General features: G+C 42.7%; 1 protein-coding gene across 4 annotated transcripts in view; it reads right to left on the bottom strand.

The window, feature by feature from the left end:
• prkd3 (protein kinase D3) overlaps positions 1-24,860 on the bottom strand; it is a 477,301-nt gene that overhangs the window by 23,933 nt on the left and 428,508 nt on the right. For all 4 annotated transcript variants that reach the window (XM_085980200.1, XM_085980197.1, XM_085980198.1 and 1 more), the window contains 5 exons: positions 23,637-23,689; positions 21,081-21,153; positions 19,572-19,678; positions 16,431-16,592; positions 13,227-13,325 (listed from right to left, as the gene is read on the bottom strand). In XM_085980200.1, the coding sequence (XP_085836326.1) occupies positions 13,227-13,325; positions 16,431-16,592; positions 19,572-19,678; positions 21,081-21,153; positions 23,637-23,689 (494 nt within the window). The remainder of the gene's footprint in view (positions 1-13,226; positions 13,326-16,430; positions 16,593-19,571; positions 19,679-21,080; positions 21,154-23,636; positions 23,690-24,860) is intronic.

Genomic DNA, 24,860 nt, shown 5'->3' on the forward strand with positions numbered 1-24,860 from the left:
TGTGTCGTCTGCAAACTTGGAGATATTACATCTAGTTCCCTCGTCTAGATCATTAATATATATTGTGAATAACTGGGGTCCTAGCACCGATCTCTGCAGTACCCCACTAGTCACTGCCTTCCACTCGGAAAAAGACCCGTTTATTCCAACTCTTTGCTTCCTGTCTGCCAACCAGTTTTCTATCCAAGTCAGTACCTTACACCCAATCCCATGTGCTTTAACTTTGCACGTTAGTCTCTTATGCGGGACCTTATTGAAAGCCTTCTGAAAGTCCAAATACACCACATCCACTGGTTCTCCCTTATCTATTCTACCAGTTACATCCTCAAAAAATTCCAGTAGATTAGTCAAGCATGATTTACCATTTGTAAATCCATGTTGACTTTATCCGATCCAAGTGCTCTGCTATTACATCTTTTATAATGGACTCTAGCATTTTCCCCACTACCGATGTCAGGCTTACCGGTCTATAATTCCCCGTTTTTACTCTACCACCTTGTTTAAATAGTGGGGTTACATTAGCTACACTCCAATCCATGGGAACTGTTCCAGAGTCTATAGAATTTTGGAAGATGACCAGCAATGCATCAACTATTTCTACATTCTACTATCCTTAAGTACCCTCGGATGTAGATTATCAGGCCCTGGGGATTTATCGGCATTATTCCCGTCAATTTCCCTAACACCATTTCCCTACAAATACTGATTTCATTCAGTTCCTCCCTTTCATTAGACCCTATGTTCCCCGACATCTCTGGGAGGTTATTTGTGTCCTCCTTTGTGAAGACAGAACCAAAATATGTATTTAATTGGTCTGCCATTTCTTTGTTCCCCATTATAAATTCCCCTGATTCTGACTGCAAGATGCTTGACTTTACCAATTTTTTTCTCTTCACATATCTATAGAAGCTTTTAGTGTCAGTTTTTATGTTCCCTGCAAGATTACTCTCATACTCTATTTTCCCCCTCTTAATTAATCCCTTTGTCCTCCTTTGCTGAATCCTAAACTGCTCCCAATCCTCAGGTTTGCTGCTTTTTCTGGCCAAGTTATATGTCCTCTCCTTGGATCTTATGCTATCCCTAATTTCCCTTGTTAGCCAATGTTGAGTCACCTTTTTTGTTTTTTTATGCCAAACAGGGATGAACAAATTCTGTAGTTCACCCATGCGATCTTTAAATTTTGCCATTGCCTATTCACCGTTAACCCTTTAAGTAACGTTCCCCAAGCCATCCTAGCCAACTCGCGCCTCATACCATCGTAGTTTCCTTTATTTAAATTCAGTACCCAAGTCTCTGAATCAACTACTTCACTCTCCATCTTAATGAAGAATTCTATCATATTATGATCGCTCCTCCGCAAGGGGCCTCGCACAAGATGATTGCTAATTAATCCTTTCTCATTACATAATACCCAGTCTAAGATGGCCTGATCTCTAGTTGGTTCCTCGACATATTGGTCCAGGAAACCATCCTGTATACACTCCAGGAATTCCTCCGCCACAGTATTGTTACTAATTTGGTTAGACCAATCTAAATGTAGATTAAAGTCCCAACTAACGTTTTCTGCCCCATGGTATTTCTCAGCTCTACCCATACAGATTCCACATCATCAGAGCTAATATCCTTCCTTACTATTATGTTAATCTCCTCTTTATCCAGCAATGCTACCCCACCGCCTTTTCCTTTTTGCCCGTCTTTCCTGAATATTGAATACCCCTGAATGTTGAATTCCCAGCCTCGGTCACCCTAGAGCCATGTCTCCGTAATCCCAATTATATCATAAATATCCATTTGCATCTATTTACGCAGCTAATTCATCTACCTTATTACGAATGCTCCTCACATTAAGACACAAAGCCTTCAGGCTTGTTTTTTTAACACTCTTAGACCTTTTAGAATTATTGTTTACTGCGGCCATGTTTGATTTACACCCTTGATTTCTCCGACTTCCACTTTTGCTTTTCTCCTTCCTGTCTTTTGCTTCTATCCTTGCTTCCCTTTCCTCTGTCTCCTTGCACAGGTTCCTAACCCCCTGCCATTTTAGTTTAAACCCTCCCCAACAGCACTGGCAAACACTCCCCCTAGGATTTCTGTCCCATTAATTTCTCCAGTACTATTTTTTTTACTAATACTAATTTCTTTCAGTTCCTCATTCTCGCTTGACCCTTTGTATCGTAGTATCATAAGGTTTAGATTAGCTATGGAAAAGGACAAGGAGCAATCTAGAGTAAAAATACTTAATTGGAAGGCGGCTAATTTCAGTGGGTTGAGAATGGATCTGGCCCGGGTAAACTGGAATCAAAGATTGGCAGGCAAAACTGTAATTGAACAATGGGCTGCCTTTAAAGAGGACATGGTTTGGGTACAGTCGAGGTACATTCCCACGAGGGGGAAAGGTAGGGCAACCAAAGTCCGAGCACCCTGGATGACGAAAGAGATAGAATGTAAGATGAAGCAGAAAAAGGGGGCGTATGACAGATGTCAGGTTGAGGGTACAAGTGAGTACCTGGCTGAATATAGAAAGTTCAGTGGGGAAGTGAAAAAGGAAATAAGAGGGGCAAAGAGAGTGTATGAGAATAGATTGGCAGCTAACATAAAAGGGAATCCAAAAGTCTTCTATAGGCATATAAATAATAAATGGGTAGTAAGAGGAAGCGTGGGGCTGTTTCGGGACCAAAAGGAGACCTACGCATGGAGGCAGAGGGCATGACTGAGGTACTAAAGGAGTACTTTGCATCTGTCTTTACCAAGGGAGAAGATGCTGTCAAAGTCTTAGTGAAAGAGGAGGTAGTTGAGATACTGGATGGGATAAAATTGATAGAGGAGGTACTAGAAAGGCTGGCTGTATTTAAAGTAGATAAGTCACCAGGACTGGATGGGACTCATCTAGGATGCCGAGGGAAGTAAAGGTGGAAATTGCGGAGGTACTGGCCATAATCTTCCAGTCTCCTTAGATATGGGGGGTGGTGCCAGAGCACTGGAGAATTGCAAATGTTACATCCTTGTTCACAAAAGGGTGTAAGGATAAACTTAGCAACGACAGGCCAGTCAGTTTAATCTCGGTAGTGGAGAAGCTTTTAGAAACGATAATCAGGGCCAAAATTAAGAGTCACTTGGACAAGTGTAGATTAATTAAGGAAAGCCAGCACGGATTTGTTAAAGGCAAATCGTGTTCAACTAAGTTGATTGCGTTTTTGATGAGGTAACAGAGAGGGTTGATGAGGGCAATGTGGTTGATGTGATGTACATGGACTTCCAAAAGGCATTTGATAAAGTGCCACATAATAGGCTTGCCAGCAAAGTTGAAGCCCATGGAATAAAAAGGACAGTGGCAGCATGGATACGAAATTGGCTAAGTGACAGGAAACAGAGAGTAGTGGTGAATGGTTGTTTATCGGACTGGAGGAAGGTACACAGTGGTGTTCCCCAGGGGTCGGTACTAGGACAACTGCTTTTCTTGACATATATTAATAGCTTGAACTCGAGTGTACAGGGCACAATTTCAAAATTTGCAGATGACACAAAACTTGGAAGTATAGTGAACAGTGATAGACTTCAGAGGACATAGACAGGCTGGTGGAATGGGCGGACACGTGGCAGATGAAATTTAACACAGAAAAGTACAAAGTGATACATTTTGGTAGGAATCACAGAAACCCCACAGTGCAGATAGAGGCCATTTCGGCCCATTGAGCCTGCACCGACACATATCCCACCCGATCCCCGTAACCCCTGCACCAACACATATCCCACCCTATCCCTGTAACCCCACGCATTTAATCCCCCTAACACTAAGGGTCAATTTATCATAGCCAATCAACCTAACCCGCACATCTTTGGACTGTGGGAGGAAACCGGAGCACCCGGAGAAAACCCACGCAAACACGGGGAGAATGTGCAAACTCCACACAGACAGTCGCCCGAGGCCGGATTCGAACCCGGGTCCCTGGCGCTGTGAGGCAACAGTGCTAACCACTATGCCACCGTGCCACTAAGAACAAGGAGAGGAAATATAAACTAAAGGCTACAATTCTAAAGGGGGTGCATGTAGAGAGAGCTGGGGGCATATGTGCACAAATCGTTGAAGGTGGCAGGGCAGGTTGGGAAAGTGGTTAAAAAAGCATATGGGATCCTGGGCTTCATAAATAGAGGCATAGAGTACAAAAGCAAGAAAGTAATGATGAACTTTTATAAAACACTGGTTCGGCCTCAACTGGAGTATTGAGTCCAATTCTGGACACTGCACTTTAGGAAGGATGTGAAGGCCTTAGAGAGGGTGCAGAAAAGATTTATAAGAATGGTTCCAGGAATGAGGGACTTCACTTACGTGGATAAACTGGAGAAACTGGGGAGCACGGTGGCATAGTGGTTAGCACTGTTGCCTCACAGCGCCAGGGACCCGGGTTCGAATCCGGCCTCTGTGTGGAGTTTGCACATTCTCCCCGTGTTTGCGTGGGGTTTTCTCCGGGTGCTCCGGTTTCCTCCCACAGTCCAAAGATGTGCAGGTTAGGTTGATTGGCTATGATAAATTGACCCTTAGTGTTAGGGGGATTAAAATACGTGGGGTTACGGGGATAGGGTGGGATATGTGTTGGTGTAGGGGTTACGGGGATCAGGTGGGATATGTGTCGGTGCAGGCTCGATGGGCCGAAATGGCCTCTATCTGCACTGTGGGGTTTCTGTGATTCTGTGAAGCTGTGGTTGTTCTCCTTAGAGCAGAGAAGGTTGAGAGGAGATTTGATTGAGGTGTTCAAAATCATGAGGGGTCTAGACAGAGTAGATAGAAACTGTTCCCATTGGTGGAAGGGTCGAGAACCAGAGGACACAGATTTAAGGTGATTGGCAGAAGAACCAAAGACGACATGAGGAAAAACTTTTTTACGCAGCGAGTGGTTAGGATCTGGAATGCACAGCCTAAAAGGGTGGTGGAGGCAGATTCAATCGTAGATAAGTACCTGAAGGAAAAAAAATTGCAGGGCTACGGAGAAAGGGCGGGCGAGTGGGACTAGCAGAAGTGCTCTTGCAGAAAGCCAGCACGGGCTCGATGGGCTGAATGGCCTCCTTCTGTGCTGTAACCATTCTATGATTCTGTGATTCAATCCCTGGTCTGTACTAAGTTAGCCAATCTCAACTAAGGGTTGTTTGCAATTGGGTTCCACAATCCCAAGCTAGGGATATGAGAAGAATAAAAGGCAAGCTAGGGCTCCCATTCCCAACTGCTGTCCAGCAACCCCTGTCAGAGGTACAGTGCAGAGGACATGGTCGGGCTTTACTGTATTAGCTCCCACAGTCAAATAGTGTGCTGAAGCACCCTGTCTGTCTTATGCTGAAGCATGCTGTCCAGTTTCAGTGGTCTCAGAATGTGAGACTGTTGATTTAAATGAAAGCAATATTGAAGCACAACCAATTGGCTGAGGTACTGAAATGTTTGCTAGGATCGGGAAATTAGAGATGCGTGCAGTAAGGGCACAGCAGTTATCATGGGTGACTTTAATCTACATATAGATTGGTCTAACCAAATTACTAACAATACTGTGGAAGAGGAATTCCTAGAGTGTATACGGGATGGTTTCCTGGACCAATATGTCGAGGAACCAACTAGAGATCAGGCCATCTTAGACTGGGTATTATGTAATGAGAAAGGATTAATTAGCAATCTTGTGTGAGGCCCCTTGGGGAGGAGCGATCATAATATGATAGGGTTCTTCATTAAGATGGAGAGTGAAGTAGTTGATTCAGAGACTTGGGTACTGAATTTAAATAAAGAAAACTACGATGGGATGAGGCGCGAGTTGGCTAGGATGGATTGGGGAATGTTACTTAAAGGGCCGACGGTGAATAGGCAATGGCAAACATTTAAAGATCACATGGATGAACTACAGAATTTGTTCATCCCTGTCTGGCATAAAAATAAAACAAGAAAGGTGACTCAACATTGGCTAACAAGGGAAATTAGGGATAGCAGAAGATCCAAGGAGAGAACATATAAATTGGCCAGAAAAAGCAGCAAACCTGAGGATTGGGAGCAGTTCAGGATTCAGCAAAGGAGGACAAAGGGATTAATTAAGAGGGGGAAAATAGAGAATGAGAGTAAGCTTGCAGGGAACATAAAAACTGACTGTAAAAGCTTCTAAAGATATGTGAAGAGAAAAAGATTGGTAAAGTCAAGCATAGGTCCCTTGCAGTCAGAATCAGGGGAATTTATAATGGGGAACAAAGACATGGCAGACCAATTAAATACATATTTTGGTTCTGTCTTCACAAAGGAGGACACAAATAAACCCCCAGAGATGTCGGGGAACATCGGGTCTAATGAGAGGGAGGAACTGAATGAAATCAGTATTTGTAGGGAAATGGTGTTAGGGAAATTGATGGGATTGAATGCCGATAAATCCCCAAGGCCTGATAATCTACATCCTAGGGTACTTAAGGAAGTGGCCCTAGAAATAGTGGATGCATTGCTGGTCATCTTCCAAAATTCTATCGACTCTGGAACAGTTCCCATGGGTTGGAGGGTAGCTAATGTAACCCCACTATTTAAAAAAGGTGGTAGAGAAAAAACGGGGAATTATAGACGGGTAAGCCCGACATCGGTAGTGGGGAAAATGCTAGAGTCCATTATAAAAGATGTAATAGCAGAGCACTTGGAACGGATAAATTCAACATGGATTTACAAAAGGTAAATCATGCTTGACTAATCTACTGGAATTTTTTGAGGATGTAACTGTTAGAATAGATAAGGGAGAACCAGTGGATGTGGTGTATTTGGACTTTTGGAAGGCTTTCGATAAGGTCCCGCATAAGAGACTAGCGAGCAAAGTTAAAGCACATGGGTTTGGGGGTAAGGTACTGACTTGGATAGAAAACTGGTTGGCAGACAGGAAGCAAAGAGTTGGAATAAACGGGTCTTTTTCCGAGTGGAAGGCAGTGACTAGTGTTGTACCGCAGGGATCGGTGCTGGGACCCCAGTTATTCACAATATGTATTAATGATCTAGATGAGGGAACTAGATGTAATATCTCCAAGTTTGCAGATGACACAAAGCTGGGTAGGCGTATGTGCTGTGAGGAGGTTGCAGAGGAACTCCAGTATGATTTGGACAGGTTGGGCGATTGAGCAGATGCAGTATAATGTGGATAAATGCAAGGTTATGCACTTTGGTGGCAAAAACAGGAAGGCAGATTAATCTGAACGGCAATAGATTGAGAAAAGAGGAAGTGCAACGAGACCTGGGTGTCCTTGTGCACCAGTCGCTGAAGGTAAGCAGGCAGGTGCAGCAGGCGGTTAAGGCGGCAAATGGTATGCTGGCCTTCATAGCGAGAGGATTCGAGTACAGGTGCAAGGATGTCTTGCTGCAGTTGTACAGGGCCTTGGTGAGACACCTTGAGCATTGTGTGCAGTTTTGGTCGCCTTATCTGAGGAAGGATGTTCTTGCCATGGAGAGAGGGCAGCGAAGATTCACCAGACTGATGCCTGGGATAGCAGGAATGACGTATGAGGAGAGATTGGGTCGATTAGGCTTATATTCGCTAGAGTTTAAAAGAATGAGAGGGGATCCCATTGAAACTTATAAAATTCTAACAGGACTAGACAGACTAGATGCAGGAAGCCTGTTCCTGATGGCGGGGGAGTCCAGAACCAGGGGTCACAGTCTAAGGATAAGGGGTAAGCCATTTAGGGCTGATGAGTAGGAATTTCTTCACCCAGAGAGTGGTGAACCTGTGGAATTCTCTACCACAGAAGACAGTCGAGGCCAATTCATTAAATATATTCAAGAAGGAGTTCGGTACATTTCTTAAGGCTAAGGGGATCAAGGGATATGGGGAGAAAGCAGGGACAGGGTACTGAATTTGGATGATCAGCCATGATCGCATTGAATGGCGGAGCAGGCTCGAGGGGCCGAATGGCCTACTCCTGCTCCTATCACAGAAATCACAGAAACCCCACAATGCAGATAGAGGCCATTTCGGCCCATCGAGCCTGCACCGACACATATCCCACCCGATCCCTGTAACCCCTACACCAACACATATCCCACTCTATCCCCGTAACCCCACGTGTTTAATCCCCCCTAACACTAAGGGTCAATTTATCATAGCCAATCAACCTAACCCGCACATCTTTGGACTGTGGGAGGAAACCGGAGCACCCGGAGGAAACCCACGCAAACACGGGGAGAATGTGCAAACTCCACACAGACAGTCACCCGAGGCCAGATTCGAACCCGGGTCCCTGGCGCTGTGAGGCAACAGTGCTAACCACTATGCCACCGTGCTGCCACTATCTTCTATGTTTCTATTAAACCGATAAATCCCCTGGACCTGATGGCCTACATCCTAGGGTTTTAAGAGAGGTGGCTATAGAGATAGTGGATGTATTGGTTGTCATCTTCCAAAATTCCATAGATTCTAGAATGGTTCCTGTGTATTGGAAGGTAGCAAATGTAACCCCACTATTTAAGAAATGAGGGAAAGAAAAAACGGGGAACTAGACCAGTTAACCTGACATCAATAGTAGGGAAAATGCTAGAATCTATTATTAAGAACATGGTAACAGGGCACTTAGAAAATAATAGGATTGACCAGAGTCAACATGGACTTGGAAAAGGGAAATCATGTTTGATGAATTTGTTAAGAGTTTTTTGAGGTTGCAACTAGCAGAATAGATGAGGGGGAAACGAGTGGATGTGGTGTATTTGGATTTTCAGAAGACATTCGATAAGGTGCCACACAAGAGGTTATTAAACAAAATTAGGGCTCATGGGATTGGGGGTAATATACTAACATGGATTGAGGATTGGTTAACAGACAGAAAACAGAGTAGGAATAAACGGGTCATTTTTGGGTTGGCAGGCTGTAACTAGTGGGGTACCACAAGGATCAGTGCTTGGGCCTCAGCTATTCACAATCTATGTCAATGATTTGGATGAGGGGACCAAATGTAATATTACCAAGTTTGCTGATGATAAAAATCTGGGTGGGAATGCAAGTTGTGAGGAGGATGCAAAGAGGCTTCAAGGGGATATAGACAAGCTAAGTGAGTGGGCAAGAACATGGCAAATGTAATATAATGTGGAGAAATGTGAAGTTATCCACATTGGTAAGAAAAAGAGAAAAGCAGAGTATTTTTTAAATGGCGAGAGATTGGGAAATGTTGGTGTTCAGAGGGACCTGGGTGTCCTTGTACACTAATCACTGAAAGTTAACATACAGGTACATCAAGCAATTAAAAAAATAATTTAATTGGTTTTTTATGGGATGTGGGCGTCGCTGGCAAGGCCAACATTTATTGCCCATACGCACTAGCTCGTGGCACCGGGAGTAATCTTGAGATTACTACCTCTGAGGTCCTACTTTTTGATCTCTTTCCTAGCTCCCTAAAAATCTGCTTGCAGGACCTCATCCCTCTTTCTACCAGTCATTGATACAGATATGGACCACGACCTCTAGCTGTTCACCCTCCCCCCTCAGAATGTTCTGCAGCTGCTCAGTGACATCCTTGATACTGGCACCAGGGAGGCAACATACCATCCTGGAATCAAGTCTGTGGCCGCAGAAACGTCTGTCTGTTCCACTGATTATCGAACCTCCTGTCACTATTGCTTTCCTGAACTTCCTCCTCCCCCACCCGTGGTGCCGTGGACTTGGTTCTGGCTGTACTCTCCAGAGGAACCATCCCCCTCACCAGTACTGGTTAGAGAGAGAGATGCACTCAGGGGACTCCTGCACGACCTGCCTGATCCTCCTTGACTTTCTGACGATCACCCATTCCCTCTCTGCCTGCACACTCTTACGCTGCGAGAACGTACTATCCATGTAGCTCTCAGCCTCACGGATGCACCTCTTCTCTCTCTCTTAAGCAGTCCCAACATGGCAAATGCACTATAATGTGGATAAATGTGAGGTTATCCACTTTGGTGGCAAAAACAGGAAGGCAGATTATTTGAATGGCAATAGATTGGGAGAAGGGGAAGTGCAAAGAGACCTGGGTATTCTTGTGCACCAGTCGCTGAAGGTAAGCATGCAGGTGCAGCAGGCGGTTAAGAAGGCAAATGGTATGTTGGCCTTCGTAGCAAGAGGGTTCGAGTACAGGAACAAGGATGTCTTGCTACAGTTGTACAGGGCCTTGGTGAGACTGTACCTTGAGTATTGTGTGCAGTTTTGGTCACCTTACCTGAGGAAGGACGTTCTTGCCATGGAGGGAGTGCAGCGAAGATTCACCAAGCTGATACCTGGGATGGCAGGAATGACGTATGAGGAGAGATTGTGTCGATTGGGCTTATACTCACTGGAGTTTAGAAGATTGAGAGGGGATCTCATCGAAACCTATAAAATTCTGTCAGGCCTGGACAGACTAGATGCAGGAAGGATGTTTCTGATGGCCGGGGGAGTCCAGAACCAGGGGTCATAGTCTAAGGATAAGGGGTAAGCCATTTAGGACTGAAATGAGGAGGAATTTCTTCACCCAGAGAGTGGTGAACCTGTGGAATTCTCTGCCACAGAGGGCGGTGGAGGCCAGTTCATTAAATATATTCAAGAAAGAGTTGGATATATTTCTTAAGGCTAAAGGGATCAAGGGATATGGGGAGAAGGCAGGGACAGGGTACTGAATTTGGATGATCAGCCATGATCTCATTCAATGGTGGAGCAGGCTCGAAGGGCCGAATGGCCTACTCCTGGTCCTATCTTCTATGTTTCTATGTAACCGAGGATGACTTGCCTCCACATTAAAAATGAGTTCTCAGGTGACTGATGAGTCCAATGCGGGACCTACAGTCTCTGTCACAGGTGGTTGAAGGTGCAGGTGTGTGGGGTGCTTGGGTTGACGTGCACGCCTTGCGCTTGGCCTCTGCTTGCTCCCAGCGAAGATGCACAGTGACGCCAGCTGCTGCTCAAGCTCCGAAACTTGGAGCTTGAGCTCCTCCAACTGATGACACTTCCTGCACATGTGGTTTTTCAGGACTCGGGAAGCGTCCTGGAGTTCCCACATGGTCCAAGATGTGCATTCCTGCATTGAACCTGGGAGCTCTCCATAATGAGAAATCACTGTCTTACAGGCAGTGGTGCATTTATTGTACTACCGAATGGCATCTGATAGAATGGCATGCGAGATGTGAGTTATTGAAGAATAATTTAACATTTGACTTCAAGAAACCTGTAACAGACTTGGTTATAGCTCATGAATTAAGCCTTTCTGGTGAAGTCTGCAGTTATTTTCCCATATCTATCCCACTAGTTATTAAAAATGTATGAAGTTACACAATCTGATTTAAAACCAGAATCTTCACCACACAACCTTGTTGTGCAATGCAGAATACAAGACATGCATTTTGTACAGCTGAGTCCCGATAAATACAAGTAGTTGACAAGAAATGTTACCCAAGATTTCTGTGGAAGGGACAAAAACAGACAATTTGCAAATCATTGTAGTACACTATTTAATCATTCATTCTGCCATTCAATATAATTAAAAGCAGGAAACATTTAACAGAAATGTCTACTAAATAGAAGTCAATAGATTTTCTAATGTGACATTGCCTCTGGGGTGAAATGTCAGTGTATGGATTAAATTTAATGTGCCGAGCTAAAATTGGCTATTGTTTTATGCTTGGATCAGGAACTTTGATTTAAAAAGAGCCATCCCCAGCAGTGCAACTTTCAAAAATAAAAATCGCTCACAAAGAATTATTAACCTATACCACATGATGCCACAATGTCTCAGTCGAGAATAGAACACAGGGTGGGGGAAACAAATGATACTATTATCAGCAAAACCAACTCATAATCTGTGCCTCAGTTTAGCTTTCCGTATACTATTAATATTTACATCTAATTTTTTCTAACATGAATTATTTCCATACTATATGGTACAAACAAAAGGGGCAGGGAGCTGCCTGGAATGCAATCTAGATTTTTGTACCATCCTGGTTTAGGTGACCTCACACTGATGTGATCTGAATTTTACCTGGATGACAGATTATCTGGTCATTATCACATTGCTGTTGGTGGCAGCTTGTTGAGCGCAAATTGGCTGCCGCGTTTCTTACATTACAACAGCAACTGCACTTCAAAAGTACTTCACTGGCTGTAAGCGCTTTGGGACGTCCTGAGGTCATGAAAGGCGCTATATAAATGCCAGTCTTTCTTTTCTTTAACTGTGTTTTTCACATGATTTGTTCACTTAGTGGCATCATCCAATCACCATGGAGTTTTTTTTTTTTTAAAAAGAGGACAACGTTAAGATTGGCTATGCAGACCAAAGATTTTTCAGTATTGAAATTAGATAAATTGCTGCTTGGTGCTAAATTCTTTTAAGATTAATGCATTTGTAGCAGTGGAATAAATCCAAGATCTTAACTGTTGGAATTAGTTCAATGCAGTATAAGATAATACAAGTTAAAATAATTAAGTGGCTTTTAAAAAACAACTATTCCTGTTTAGGATGACTCCTTGCAAGTGACTTTTCAATTATTGTGACATTTTATGCTTTTGGTTAGCTTCTGCAGTTGATTCATTGTTCATACTGTATACTGAGGGAAATGTGATTGAAGCTTCTACGGCCATGTTGCCAGGCCAACACAACATGACTCTTGGTGGGCCATGAGGAGCTATGGAAGAGAATTGCAGACATAAACCCACATTCTTTCATTCTGCAGTGAAGTGAGTTACAGTGCGAACACCAAAACCAGAAACAAAACAGCATCACTAATTTCAACATACTGTACTTGAGTTTACTTTGGTTATTGCACTTGCATTTTTTTTCCCTGTTGAATATTTTTGCCTAAACAGGAAAGTGTCATCACTGGTTTGGAGGAGTTACTGAACTAGTGGAAGAGCACTAAATTAAAGTTAGTGCAGATAATAGTCAAACACATGGAGATTCGGTTTTGACTGTGCATGGACTTAGTGACACCTTCAAACCAATACCTCTGATTGTGTTGTTAACCATCACTATATCCTAAAGAATCAAAAAAAGGAAGAAGGTGCAAAGGATACAAATGTGAAGCTGTGGTATACAACTGATATCCCATGGATGAGATGACATGATAAAGCAAGTGAGTTAATTGGGCAGCCAGATTGAAAGTATAATGTATAATTTAAAACCCCGAATATAAAGAAACATAATTAATTTTAATAAATGCGAGGATATAAACTGGTGTTCATTAAGATTTACTTTGGACAAAAAGGAACAAAATAAAAACATTGTTTTGACAAAATACAACTCACCTGAGGGAAAGGGTCTGCTGAAGCAAGTAGTACATTCTCAGGTTTCAGGTCACAGTGTACAATGTTCTTAAAGTGTAAGTGTCTTAATGCCACCAGAATCTTTAAAAAAATGAATACATTTAGTAAAAAGAGATCCAGACAGATATATTGCTAAGCTTTGTATGAAATAAAAAGTGTTTTCATCCCACAGTTTACACTAAGTGAGATGATTATAGGCACCGAATGATTAAGGTGAATGGGACTTGTACTATACGCAATCTTGTAGTATTAGTTATGAGCAAACCCATACAAGTGAAACTCATTTCTGACCATCTATTTCTGTACAACATACACTGTACTTTTCCTAGGTCCTTTTCCTAGTTTTTTTGTAACCAATGAAAGATATCCAGTAACATATCTGCATCAGTTAAGCTACAGGCCAGGCCACAAATAATGAAAAACAGGCGATCCTAGACACTCAAAATTAACAAAGTGTTAATTATCCCAAATAGCCCATGCTCGATACCAGGATGGGAGCTTAAAACTGTGGTTCATCACACAGTTAGTCCATAATCTCCATGGTGTTATGAAAGGTGGACAGCAGAAGCAGAGTGCTCCCTCTGTGTACTTCATAGTGGATAGTCTGAGATTGGCACATAGGTAGAAGCCTAGAATCCAAACACCTGCGTACCTTCTCTGCTTGGGAGACTATAGAGAGGAGAAAGGGGGAAATAAAAAGACAAATCATCACAAAGCATTATGGCCTGGATTTTGCAATGTGTAATGACGGTGAACGGTCAGCGTTCGCTATCATTACCCCACTGAAACTGACTAACTTCAGGATTTAGCGCATGCACATCTAAACAAGGAAATCCTGAAGTTGCGGTCAGTCATTCACTGCTCCAACACTGGCAGTGCTGTGGACCTGCCCCTTCCCCATAGCTGGCAATCTGTGAAATCAGTGAAACTGATGAAAACTTGAGCTTTTCTGCGCTAATATCACTGTTAAATACCCCATTAACTGTTAAACCTTGTTGGAATAGGTGTAACTGGGGTTTTAACAGAGTATTGACTGCTTAACAACCATTCTAGCCCTGAAAAACTAATTTTTATATTTGTTGAGTGTCAAATTTCTCCATTATGATAAAAATTACAATATTTTTAAAATTATTTTTCTTTTATGATATTTCAGCTTCTACCTTATCCCCATGTGAAAATCCCAATCTTTATTTCGCTCTCTCTAACATTTTTAAAAAGTGAGGTCAAAAGCTGCTTTTTATTTCCCGGTTTGCTGTCTGAGAGAATTCATGAATGTGATTGGCTGCTTAGACAGCTTGTTCAGGTATTCCCATCACACAGTGCTACAATCAATTGCACGTCGAGAAAGGTAAACGATCACGAGATCTCTGTGGGCAGCTTTCTTCAGGGCCAGTGGCGAGTGCCTTTGCTTCGCCGCTAACCGCAAATTACGGGCTAATATCCCTATAATATTTACACACAGACAGACAGACACACAAGACATACAATACTATAGTTCCCCCACCCCCAAACGTGTGTTGCTGTGGTTCTTTCACACTAGAGAAAGAAAAACAATATGGACTTTAAGCACAAGCCTTTGGAATTTCTGTGGGGGTTCTCCCAATCTCCCGCCATAATATCAGCAGAATCCATCCACCACCGCCCCCATCCCCCGAGAAATGGTGTAAACGGCTATAATCAACCATTTATGCCGTTTCTCCAGGGTTTCCATCAAAGTTAGAATCATAGAATGATGCAGCACAGAAGATGGGCATTCGGCCCATCGTGCCTTTGCTGGCTCTTTGAAAGAGCTAAAAACATTATGGCAGCAGATTAAAAAATCTATGAAAATTCTCCTCTACTCAAATATCACTTAAATGTTATGGGATGGGAGGGAACAGAACATATCAGCACTTCTGCCCTTTTTAAAAAATCTCTCTTTCCCCCTCCCTGTCTTTCCTCCCTTGCGACCAAGGTCTGCCACTACTGCACTGAACATCAACATGCTGGGTGACTGCTGCCCAGCGTATCTTCAGTTAACATTTATCCATACTCCTAATGAACATTAATTTTGTGTAACAGTGAATATTTTGTAACTCTGGTTTGAAAATAAGGATTCTTTCTACCAGCGTACAGACACACTGGCGTGGCTGCTGAGGTCTTCAACAAAGTAACCGTTTGTAAACCAAAATGAAAAGCATCAGCGATTACATCTTTTCCTTCCTGTGTCTGTACCGCTTTCATACCGAGAAATTGCAAGAGATCCAGCTCTCGAGTCAGATCCTATCTGAGGACTGCATTCCTTGAATACAATGAATCAAGACACTGTTTTCCAATTCTACTTTATAACATGGTGTGGAGATGCCGGAGTTGGACTGGGGTGGACAAATGTAAGAAGTCACACAACACCAGGTTATAGTCCAACAACTTTATTTGAAATCACAAGCTTTCGGAGCGCTGCTCCTTCGTCAGGTGAAGTGGAGAAATGCATAAAGACACAGCTTATATAGTCAGAGAATCATGTCAGATGTTTACAGGTTGGAAACATTACCTGACTTCACCTGACAAAGGAGCAGCGCTCCGAAAGCTTGTGATTTCAAATAAAGCTGTTGGACTATAACCTGGTGTTGTGTGACTGCTTACTTTATAACACACATCATCCGAGATTACAGCATACAGCCCAGTGAGCTCCATGGAGGATAACATGCTTTCACACCCACGATTCTTCAAATGACTATTCACAATCTTTGCCAAACTGTTGGGGGGGGGGGGGGGGGGAAGGCAGGAATAATTAGAAAGCCAGCTGATGTGGATTGCTCCACTGCATCTTCTTTTGACAAAGAAGAGGAGCATTTGCAGACAGCACCTAGCTGCCTATTCAGGCAGGGAATAGTGTACTGCAAGGAAGAGCGGAATCCTTAAAAGCAAGAGGTGGGGTGGGGGTGTAACATTAGGGATTTTGGGGGGGTGGGGGGAAATAGTTGCACATATTCTAAAAGCTGGCATTCGCTTTCAGTACCCAGAGGGTTAATTCACAACTTCACAAGTAATCTCAACTTCTGAACATGTGATTGCAGCGTTGGAACAATGACAGCCATTTATGATAAAGTGGGATGCGACTATTCCTTATTCTGAAGCCTGTTGGCATTGGGAGAGAGAGGAGGTGCTGGGTGGGGGTGAGGGGAAAGAGAATCAAACTAAAATTACCTGCGTGACTAAAAACTTGGTGACGCGTTCCGGCAAGCGACTTTTCTCACTGGATAAGATCATTTCCAGCATGTCTCCGTGGAGTTTTTCCATGACGACAAAGACTCTTTCAGGAGTTTCAAACATACACTCAAGATTTACAATTCCAGGATGATGAAGGTTCTAAGAATGAACAAGACTTTTTGTTAAAAAATTTAAAAATGAGTGTAAAGGCTGGTTATAAATTTTTGTATTTGTGTGCAAAATTAGACTTGTTAATGAATACTGCTGTGATACTGCAGACACTAGTTTGACACTTAACATCTGCTTTGAGGGTAGTGCAAGGGGACTGCATGGAGTTATAGGGCTGGATTTGTCAGCCCCGAGGAGGCGGGTATGGAAGCGGGACTGCCGGTAAAGTTGCAGAATTTGGGGGCGGGTGACAAACCCGCCCCCAATCCACCTCCGTGCCCTCTTGCCAGGAGGCGGGAAGCCGTCCTGCCCTGAGTCCCATCTCCTCGAGGCAGGAAAGGGATTAAAGCCTATTAACTGCCTGTTACCAGGAGGAAAATAGGATTATCCCCATTTTTCGTTCTGAAGTGCAGGCTTCCCAACCTCGGGGAACCCTGCCAGGGTGTAGGAGACCTGCGGGGGTCGGAGGGGTCTGAAAGTGTGATGTAGAGGTGAGTGATGGGTGCAAGTGTGGAGTGGTAAGTATGTAAGGTGAGTGTAAAGTGTTATAAAATCTTCACTTACCTTTGTTTCTGCCTACAGCCTTCAGCCGCTGTGGAGCCGGAGTCCCGACATCTCCATTGTAGAGATCACAGACTGGCTGTTGGATCCTCCAAACCAACTGCCAGGTGATTTCTACAAAGTTGAAAGGTTTGATGAGTCCTGAACACAAGGACTCATCAAACTACAGAGAATGTCAGTGTTTGACAGCTTCACAGAGCTGTCAAATGATGACATTTCTTCTTTCAAAAGTTCTTGACAAATGGCACGTCATACGTTGACATGCTCGGTCACGGACTTCCCTCTAATTGGCCTGCTGAGCCCGCTGACAAGGTCAATCAGGGGAAAATCCTGTTGGTTGGCCAGAAGCTGATGGAGGTAGGATTGAAAGCCGGCAAGCAGCAGTCTCGCCTCCAAAAGCTTCCCATCGAGAAAATCCAGCCCATACTGTTTGCTCACACCACTCTATTCAGGTAAAGCATTGCTCTGTATGTGTACTTAAACAGGCACAATGAAAGGGCAAATGTAATGCAGCCTCTGTCCAGAGCTGTCAATATCAGGGATATTTTACAAATGAGATTTACAATCAAAAACAGCTGGTTTTGTGATTTTCATGTCAAATGAATAAGGCTGGGCAGGTCTGCCTTTCTCATCTACCACCTCGTGACTGGTTTAAGACTGCCATCGGGACAGTGATAGGATGGGACACCTTCCTATCCTGTAAATCAGGGAATGGTGTTCTGCACCTTGGATCTAAAAGCAAGAGGCAATATTCTGTCCTGCTGCTCTGCTCCTCCCACCTCCTCCAGTGGGTGGCCAGCATCCGTGGAACAATACCCCAGCCTGAGTCAGCACCTTCACGAAAAAGAGGGGAGAAAACTGGAGGAGGGAGAGAAGATTAAGACCCGTAGGAGCAGTGGGCTGGTATAACAGAGTGTTGGTCTACTAAAACATCCTACCACAGCGTGGTAGGATGTGGGCTTGTGGCCGTGACTCCTACTAGTGTGTCAGCTAGTGGAGATGATGTGCTTTCCGATGGGGGTTGGGGGGAAACAAAAATAGGCAGACACCAGTCAACCAGCATCATTCTTGCCATGTCAACCAACATCATTACAAGCCTGGATTGCTTGCTATCTTATCTTGGACAAGGAATCTTGTGACACAGCAAAAGCTAATATCTAGGACAAAAATAATTCTAAAAGAGAATATGTAAAATTGACCTGTATGATCATTATTAAAATCTTAGTGTAGGCATTTTTTTCATGTATATTCACAACACACTTATAGTTACCACACCAACTTAACAGCTCACTTGTAAAGTTGTTATTTATTCAGCTAGACCTTTTAAAATAAATTAGATAAAAGAATGCATCCTAACAAAATTTGCTCTGGTAATTATAGGCAACCAAATCTGAAACCTTACAATCCCAAATGTATTTTGCCAATTGGAACTTTTAAATAAAATAAGACTTCACACATTTTTGAGCTCATCCAGAGAAGGTATCGCAGTGCTGGGAAATCAAAACACTCTCGCATCCAGTTTCAGCACTGGCTTCCAGATCAGGTATAACTGAGCTAGATACAGAATACAGCTCCTTCTTATTCTGCCCCCAACATGTGCCTTAGTCCCTACCTCAGAAGAGCAAAGAAAATAAAGAATTTACATTGATATAGTGCCTCATCACATCCTCAGGACATCCTAGAGTGCTTCACAGTCAATGACTTACGTTTTGAAGTGTAGTCACTCTATTGTTATGTAGGCAAACACTCCAGCCAATTTTGTGCCCAAGATCCCACAAGCAGCAATGAAATAAATGACCAGCTTTTTTTTTTGTGGTTTTGGCTGAGAGAGAAATGTTAGTCAGGACACAGAGCTTGAACAGTGTAACAGGAACAGGCAGGGCCTCAAGTGTTACATCTGAAAGATAGCACCTCCAGCAACGCAGTACTGCACTGATGTTTCAGCCTAGATAATGTGGTCAAGTCCTGGAGTGGGGCTTGAACTCATGACCTTCTGACGAGAGTGCTACCAAATGAGCCAAACAGGCCTTCAATCACTGTGACATTTCTATTTCCCACAACAAACATCACTTGGGTGAGACTGACAATTTTGTATCGATTAATGTCCAATAATATGCAGTATTACACTGTATTTTTGCCTGCTAGGAAATAGATTAAGTATGCCAAAATTAATTTCAATTATGACCTTTACAGCCAGCAGATGACTTTCATCCCATCAATCTGGGCAGAAAATGCAAAGTCAATGTTGTAACCTATTGAGCTATCCAAGCAATGATAAATTAAAAATAAATACAGATTTCAACAAATGCCCAACTTCTTTGAAACTACTTATTTCACAAGGCAAACACTTGTTATTCATAGCTGAATTCACCTCGTTCAAAAAGTTGCACTAACATTTGCTTTTCCTACCTGAAGGATGGCCACCTCATTGCGAAGCTGGCTTTCTTGCTTTGTGGGGAATCTCATTTTATCAATCACTTTGATTGCCATATCCCTTCCAGTCTTCCTGTGCTTTCCTACACATACATAACAGACATTACAGCTTTTGTATTCAGAGAATGTTTCCCCTCCCTCCCCCCGCCACAAAAAAAAATTGTGGTCGATACAGTTCTATGCAGGCAATGAAAAGGATTGGTTTCAGGATCATGAGTTCCCCATACTGGCATAGCCAGGATTGGGGAACTTACTACGTGTGGAATCTCAGTGAACCCACATTTTGTTTCTGCATGACAGAGCACAAATGTTCTGTGCTGCTGCCCTGTTTTCAGAAAATTACATTATGCAAGTTAATATGTTATAAATTATAATAAGTTACGGGGAGGAACAGTCACATGCAAAGTTTAACATTTTACATCATGCATCCAATGTTGAGATTTTCCCAAGTTCCTGGAACTTATATTTTTGGATAGTTACCCAACTACTGTAAGGATTGCGAACTGTGTTCTTCATAAATTGCTCAAGTACAAGTAACATGATTGATTGAGTAGATTCTGCAATACTGCTTGTGATTACCAAAAGACCCAATTTTAAAGATTTCAGAGGAAGCACTTGTAGCTTCTCAATGCCTCGTGTAAAACTGCTGATGGCGATGGGTTAGAAGTCTAGTTCTGTGTAATCAATAGACACATCACTCCAAACTGGAATCAGATCTTTTGATGGTGTCTGCTTGAAAGGAAAGTTAAACAATAGACTTTGCTGGTCACATGCCATTTCTTCAAATACCACCCCTACCTTTCTAAATATTTAAGCATAAAATTAAGAGCACCCAATATTATGATAGGTGAAACCTCTGCCAAGTTGAGCTGTTAGTTGTTGTTAGGTGTGCAAGTATGACCCAGGTTACTCTCACTCTGACTTTTCGTTCCGCTCTGTGGTGAGATGTTTAGCTTTCATTTTGTGTTTCCCCTGAAAGCCAGTCAGCAACAGGAACTCAGCCTGTGGAGAAGTGCTGGCATGAACCCGTCCTACCAACTGATGCCACTAAAAGCCCCGTTAACAGGCATCTAGAAAATCTTACCACCTGAAAGCTCAGCAATTGCAATGCCAACTTACGCATACAAGAACAGCTTCAGTTGAATCTTAAGCTGTATGTGCTCCCATTTGCTCCTTTTCCTGTTTGTTCTTTTACCAATGAAATTGAAAGTTACACATATTTTTGTCTTTTTAGTGGGAGGGGATTAATACAGTGTTCATAGGAGTTGAGCAAGGACAGAATCCGTGAGATCACCATGACAGACGTGCCTTATTTGGGATGAAAATGAGGTCTGGAATTTGAGAGCTTAGCATTGGTAGTTTTCAAGTTTCCTCAGGTGTACCTGGGCAAATTATTGTTGCAGTGACTGGTTTACAACAAAAAGCACTGTGGTTTAAAAAGACAAAAATATGAATTGTTATGACCAGGAGTACTGTGCGACTTACCTCCATATACTATTCCAAACTGCCCTGAACCCAGCACCTCATCAGCAAAGATCTGGTACACAGAGCTGATATCCTGTAACAAAGGTAGTGCAAGGTTGAAACCAAATGCAGTGTGTGAATAATTTATGTGATCATCTGTAGGCTCCTCTGCTGTCCCCGTACTGCCCACACAACCACATGTTCCTGTTGATGCATGAATTGTGGGTTTCTGACAACAGTCAAATCTACCAGTTTGAGGGAGCAGGAACACTAAGACTACAGAGATCTACAGCATAAGTTTATCACCTTACTTTACATGATATCCGGGTGGCTTCCTGAGACTACTAAATAGGAAGCTGTAGTCAATAGCATGGATCTTAGACAGGATACTCATGGAACCGATTCACTGAGTAACTGGAATTTTACAATAATCACAACGTTGAAAATGCTATGCTGAAAAGTCAGCCTGGTACAGAAAAGGCAAAGATGTTGACACCAATATTACTCAGCAGTAGTGGTCAAGCGATGACCACAGTGTTGAGAGACCTGTGCCTAACCACGGTGTTTTACGCACACACGAGTTGAAAAAAAAGTCAAGAACTGCTACAATTATACTTTGAAAACCTAAGTTTGCTTTACAATTCAGATCTTTTCATGGGGGGGGGGGGGGGGGGCTCCTGTTTTTGTCCCATCTCTATAAACACGGGTTGTTTTACTTACAGGGAAAGCTCTTGGTTGTCACAATAGGGCACTGCCAACTGGGCCAAGCTGCCACATTAATAAAATGAGTGAAAATCAAACTGAGTGGAACAGTGGTAGATGAAATAAGTGAATGGTATGGCACATTGCAAGAAAACAAAGAAAACATACTGTATATACTCTATGAATGGTGTTGCTGAGACACACCCAAGAGTGTTAGTAAATTCAACACTTATTGGCCCAGAATTTGCTTGAAACTTGTGCCGAAACAACACAGAATTTCACTTTCTAACCGCCCCAGTGCTAACTAAGTTTTTCTACCTCCCGTTTAATTCTTTCAGCGATTACCTTAAGTTTGTGCCCTCTTGTTACCATCCCATTGACCAGTGGAAACAATGACCATGAATTTGCGGTCGGAGGCTTACGGCGGGGAAATGACTCCGATCCGCAAATAAAATGCCCGCGTACCTGGTGGTCCTGGAGGTACGGAGACTCGCGGTCCTGGGCCTCTCTGGGTACCCGCGGGTAGAGGCCCACATATCCCAGGGGCGCACGCGGTTTGCAAGTGCCCCGGGATCACGTGGACCGACCCAACAAATGAAAGAAGGGAATCCCCATTCATCATGCTTATGTACAGAATCCCCATAAGCATGAATGGGAATACCCCCAAAAATACATCTACACATCAAATAAATAAAAACAAAATTATGTATTTAAAATCAATTAAAATGCCATTTAATTAAATATTTAAAACAAAAATTTAATTTTTTGAAAAATAAATGTCAATGTTTTAAAGGGGCTAAAAATAACCTTATTTTTATTTATTTATTTAAAAATAACAGGTTTTTAAATGTATAAATGATTGAAAAAAAATTCTTGACAGATCGCAAGTCCCGGGTTTTCGCACATGTGCTTCGCGCACAAAATCCCGGAACTTGCACGACCTTTACGGCCCTTAGAGGCCGCAAATTACAGCCCAATATATCACCATTACATCTATTAAAGGCCTTCATAATCTTGTAGGTCTCCATCTGATCAACAGCAACCTTATCCGCTCTGGTGAAAAAGCGCCCAACTTTTCAAGTCTCTCCTCATAACTATAAACCTCATCCTTGGTTAAATCTTCCTATTAAATCTATACTCCAAATTTTTTATTAACTATATATCCTTCTAATAAAAGAGTACCCAAAACTGCAAGCAATACTCCTGAAGTTTTCTCTTAAGTTCAACTTTAGTTCCTTTCCTCTGTATTGTGCTTCTAAAACAAAACCAAGGATTCTCTTGTGTCTTTTTATGACCTTATCTACTTATGACGCCACCTTTGGTGACTTGTGCATTTATAATGTTCTTCTCTTCTTCATTTAAAAGCTTACCACTTCAGGTGTATTTTCTTTCCCTTATCTCACTTCTAAAATGCATTACTTCACATTTGTCCACATTGAACTGTATCCATCACTTATCTACCCAACCTGCTAGCCTATCTATGCCCTGATCGCAACTCGCCATTCCCACCAATGTGTTTTTTTTGGAACAAATTACAATATTGTTTGCCCTAAATTCTTAAGTCCGGATTATTCATATTGATCAATGATCACCTTGTCAAATGCTTTTAAAAAATCTATATAAACCTCATCCACTGCATTTCCTTTACCTACGACTCTCTGCTATTTCTTCAGAACTCTGCAAGGCCATTAGAAATCAATGCGCACTGGCCTTGATTGACTCGTTCTTCAAGTGCTTCGTCATTTCAGGCTGTATTATAGATTCTTGCAGTTTATAAACAACTGAAGACAGACTAACTGGCCTATAATTTCCTGGTTTAAATTGCTGTAAATTGCAAATTATTGGAGCACTTGGAGGGAATAAAGGCTGACTTACCACGTTCTCCTGGACTTGGCAGTTAGATACAGAAATGCTGAGAGACAGATCTTCTGTGGAAAGAATAAGAAAGAGGGACTTAATGGACAGAGTTGGAATTAAGATTATTATTCAGCAACATCAGTATCATCAGGATTACTCAAAATACTGTTCCTTTATTACATAGAATTAAAGAAAGAAAGAGAGACTTGCATTTATAGAGCGCCTTTCATGACCACCGGATGTCTCAAAGCGCTTTACAGCCAATGAAGTACTTTTGAAGTGGAGTCACTGTTGTAATGTAGGAAACCCGACAGCCAATTTACACACAGCAAGGTCCCACAAACAGCAATGTGACAATGACCAGATAATCTGTTTTAGCGATGTTGGTTGAGGGATAACTATTGGCCAGGACACCAGGAATAACTCCCCCGCTCTTCTTCGAAATAGTGCCATAGGATCTTTTACGTCCACCTGTGAGAGCTGACGGGGCCTCGGTTTAACATCTCATTCGAAAGACGGCACCTCCGACAGTGCAGCACTCCCTCAGCACAGCACTGGAGTGTCAACCTAGCTTTATGTGCTCAAGTTACATAGATTGTACAGCACAAAAACAGGCCATTCGGCCCAACTGGTCCATGCCGGTGTTTATGCTCCACACGAATCTCCTCCCACCCGACTTCATCTAACCCTATCAACATATCCTTCTATTTCTTTCTCTCTCATATGTTTATCTAGCTTCCCCTTAAAATTTATCAATGCTATTTGCCTCAACTATTAGTTCCTCTCCTGTTCCTCTATTTCACAACACAACAGGCTGCCACTGAAGCAATTACAATTTAACATGCATAAATTGTGATTTGCGAAAAAGGGCCACCAATGGGTATTATTTTTCTTCTGGCTCCTTAAATCCCTCTTTCAGCACAAATTATTCCTCGCGAGCAGGTGGGTGAACCATTCCCAGATTTCCACCACTAGAAGGCAGCACACCTTTACAAACAGCTTCTCCAAACCAAGAACAATGACTTTGAAAACAGTTATAACATAATCTCTAGGCTACTTCACAGCATTTACACCAGCAGAGAGAAATAATTGTCAGCATTTACACCAGCAGAGAGAAATAATTGTGAACAAGTGACCTGGAAGGTTGAATTAAGATGGCAGTGTAAGACTATGTATGGTACAGATTGGATGCAGCAAACAGTGGGAGAGGAGAGAAAGAGAACAATGCATAAATTGGTATGC

The sequence above is a fragment of the Somniosus microcephalus genome, chromosome 3 (assembly GCF_052327205.1).
Source record: "Somniosus microcephalus isolate GS21.2 chromosome 3, FLI_Smic_1.0, whole genome shotgun sequence".
NCBI classification, from domain to species: Eukaryota; Metazoa; Chordata; class Chondrichthyes; order Squaliformes; family Somniosidae; genus Somniosus; species Somniosus microcephalus.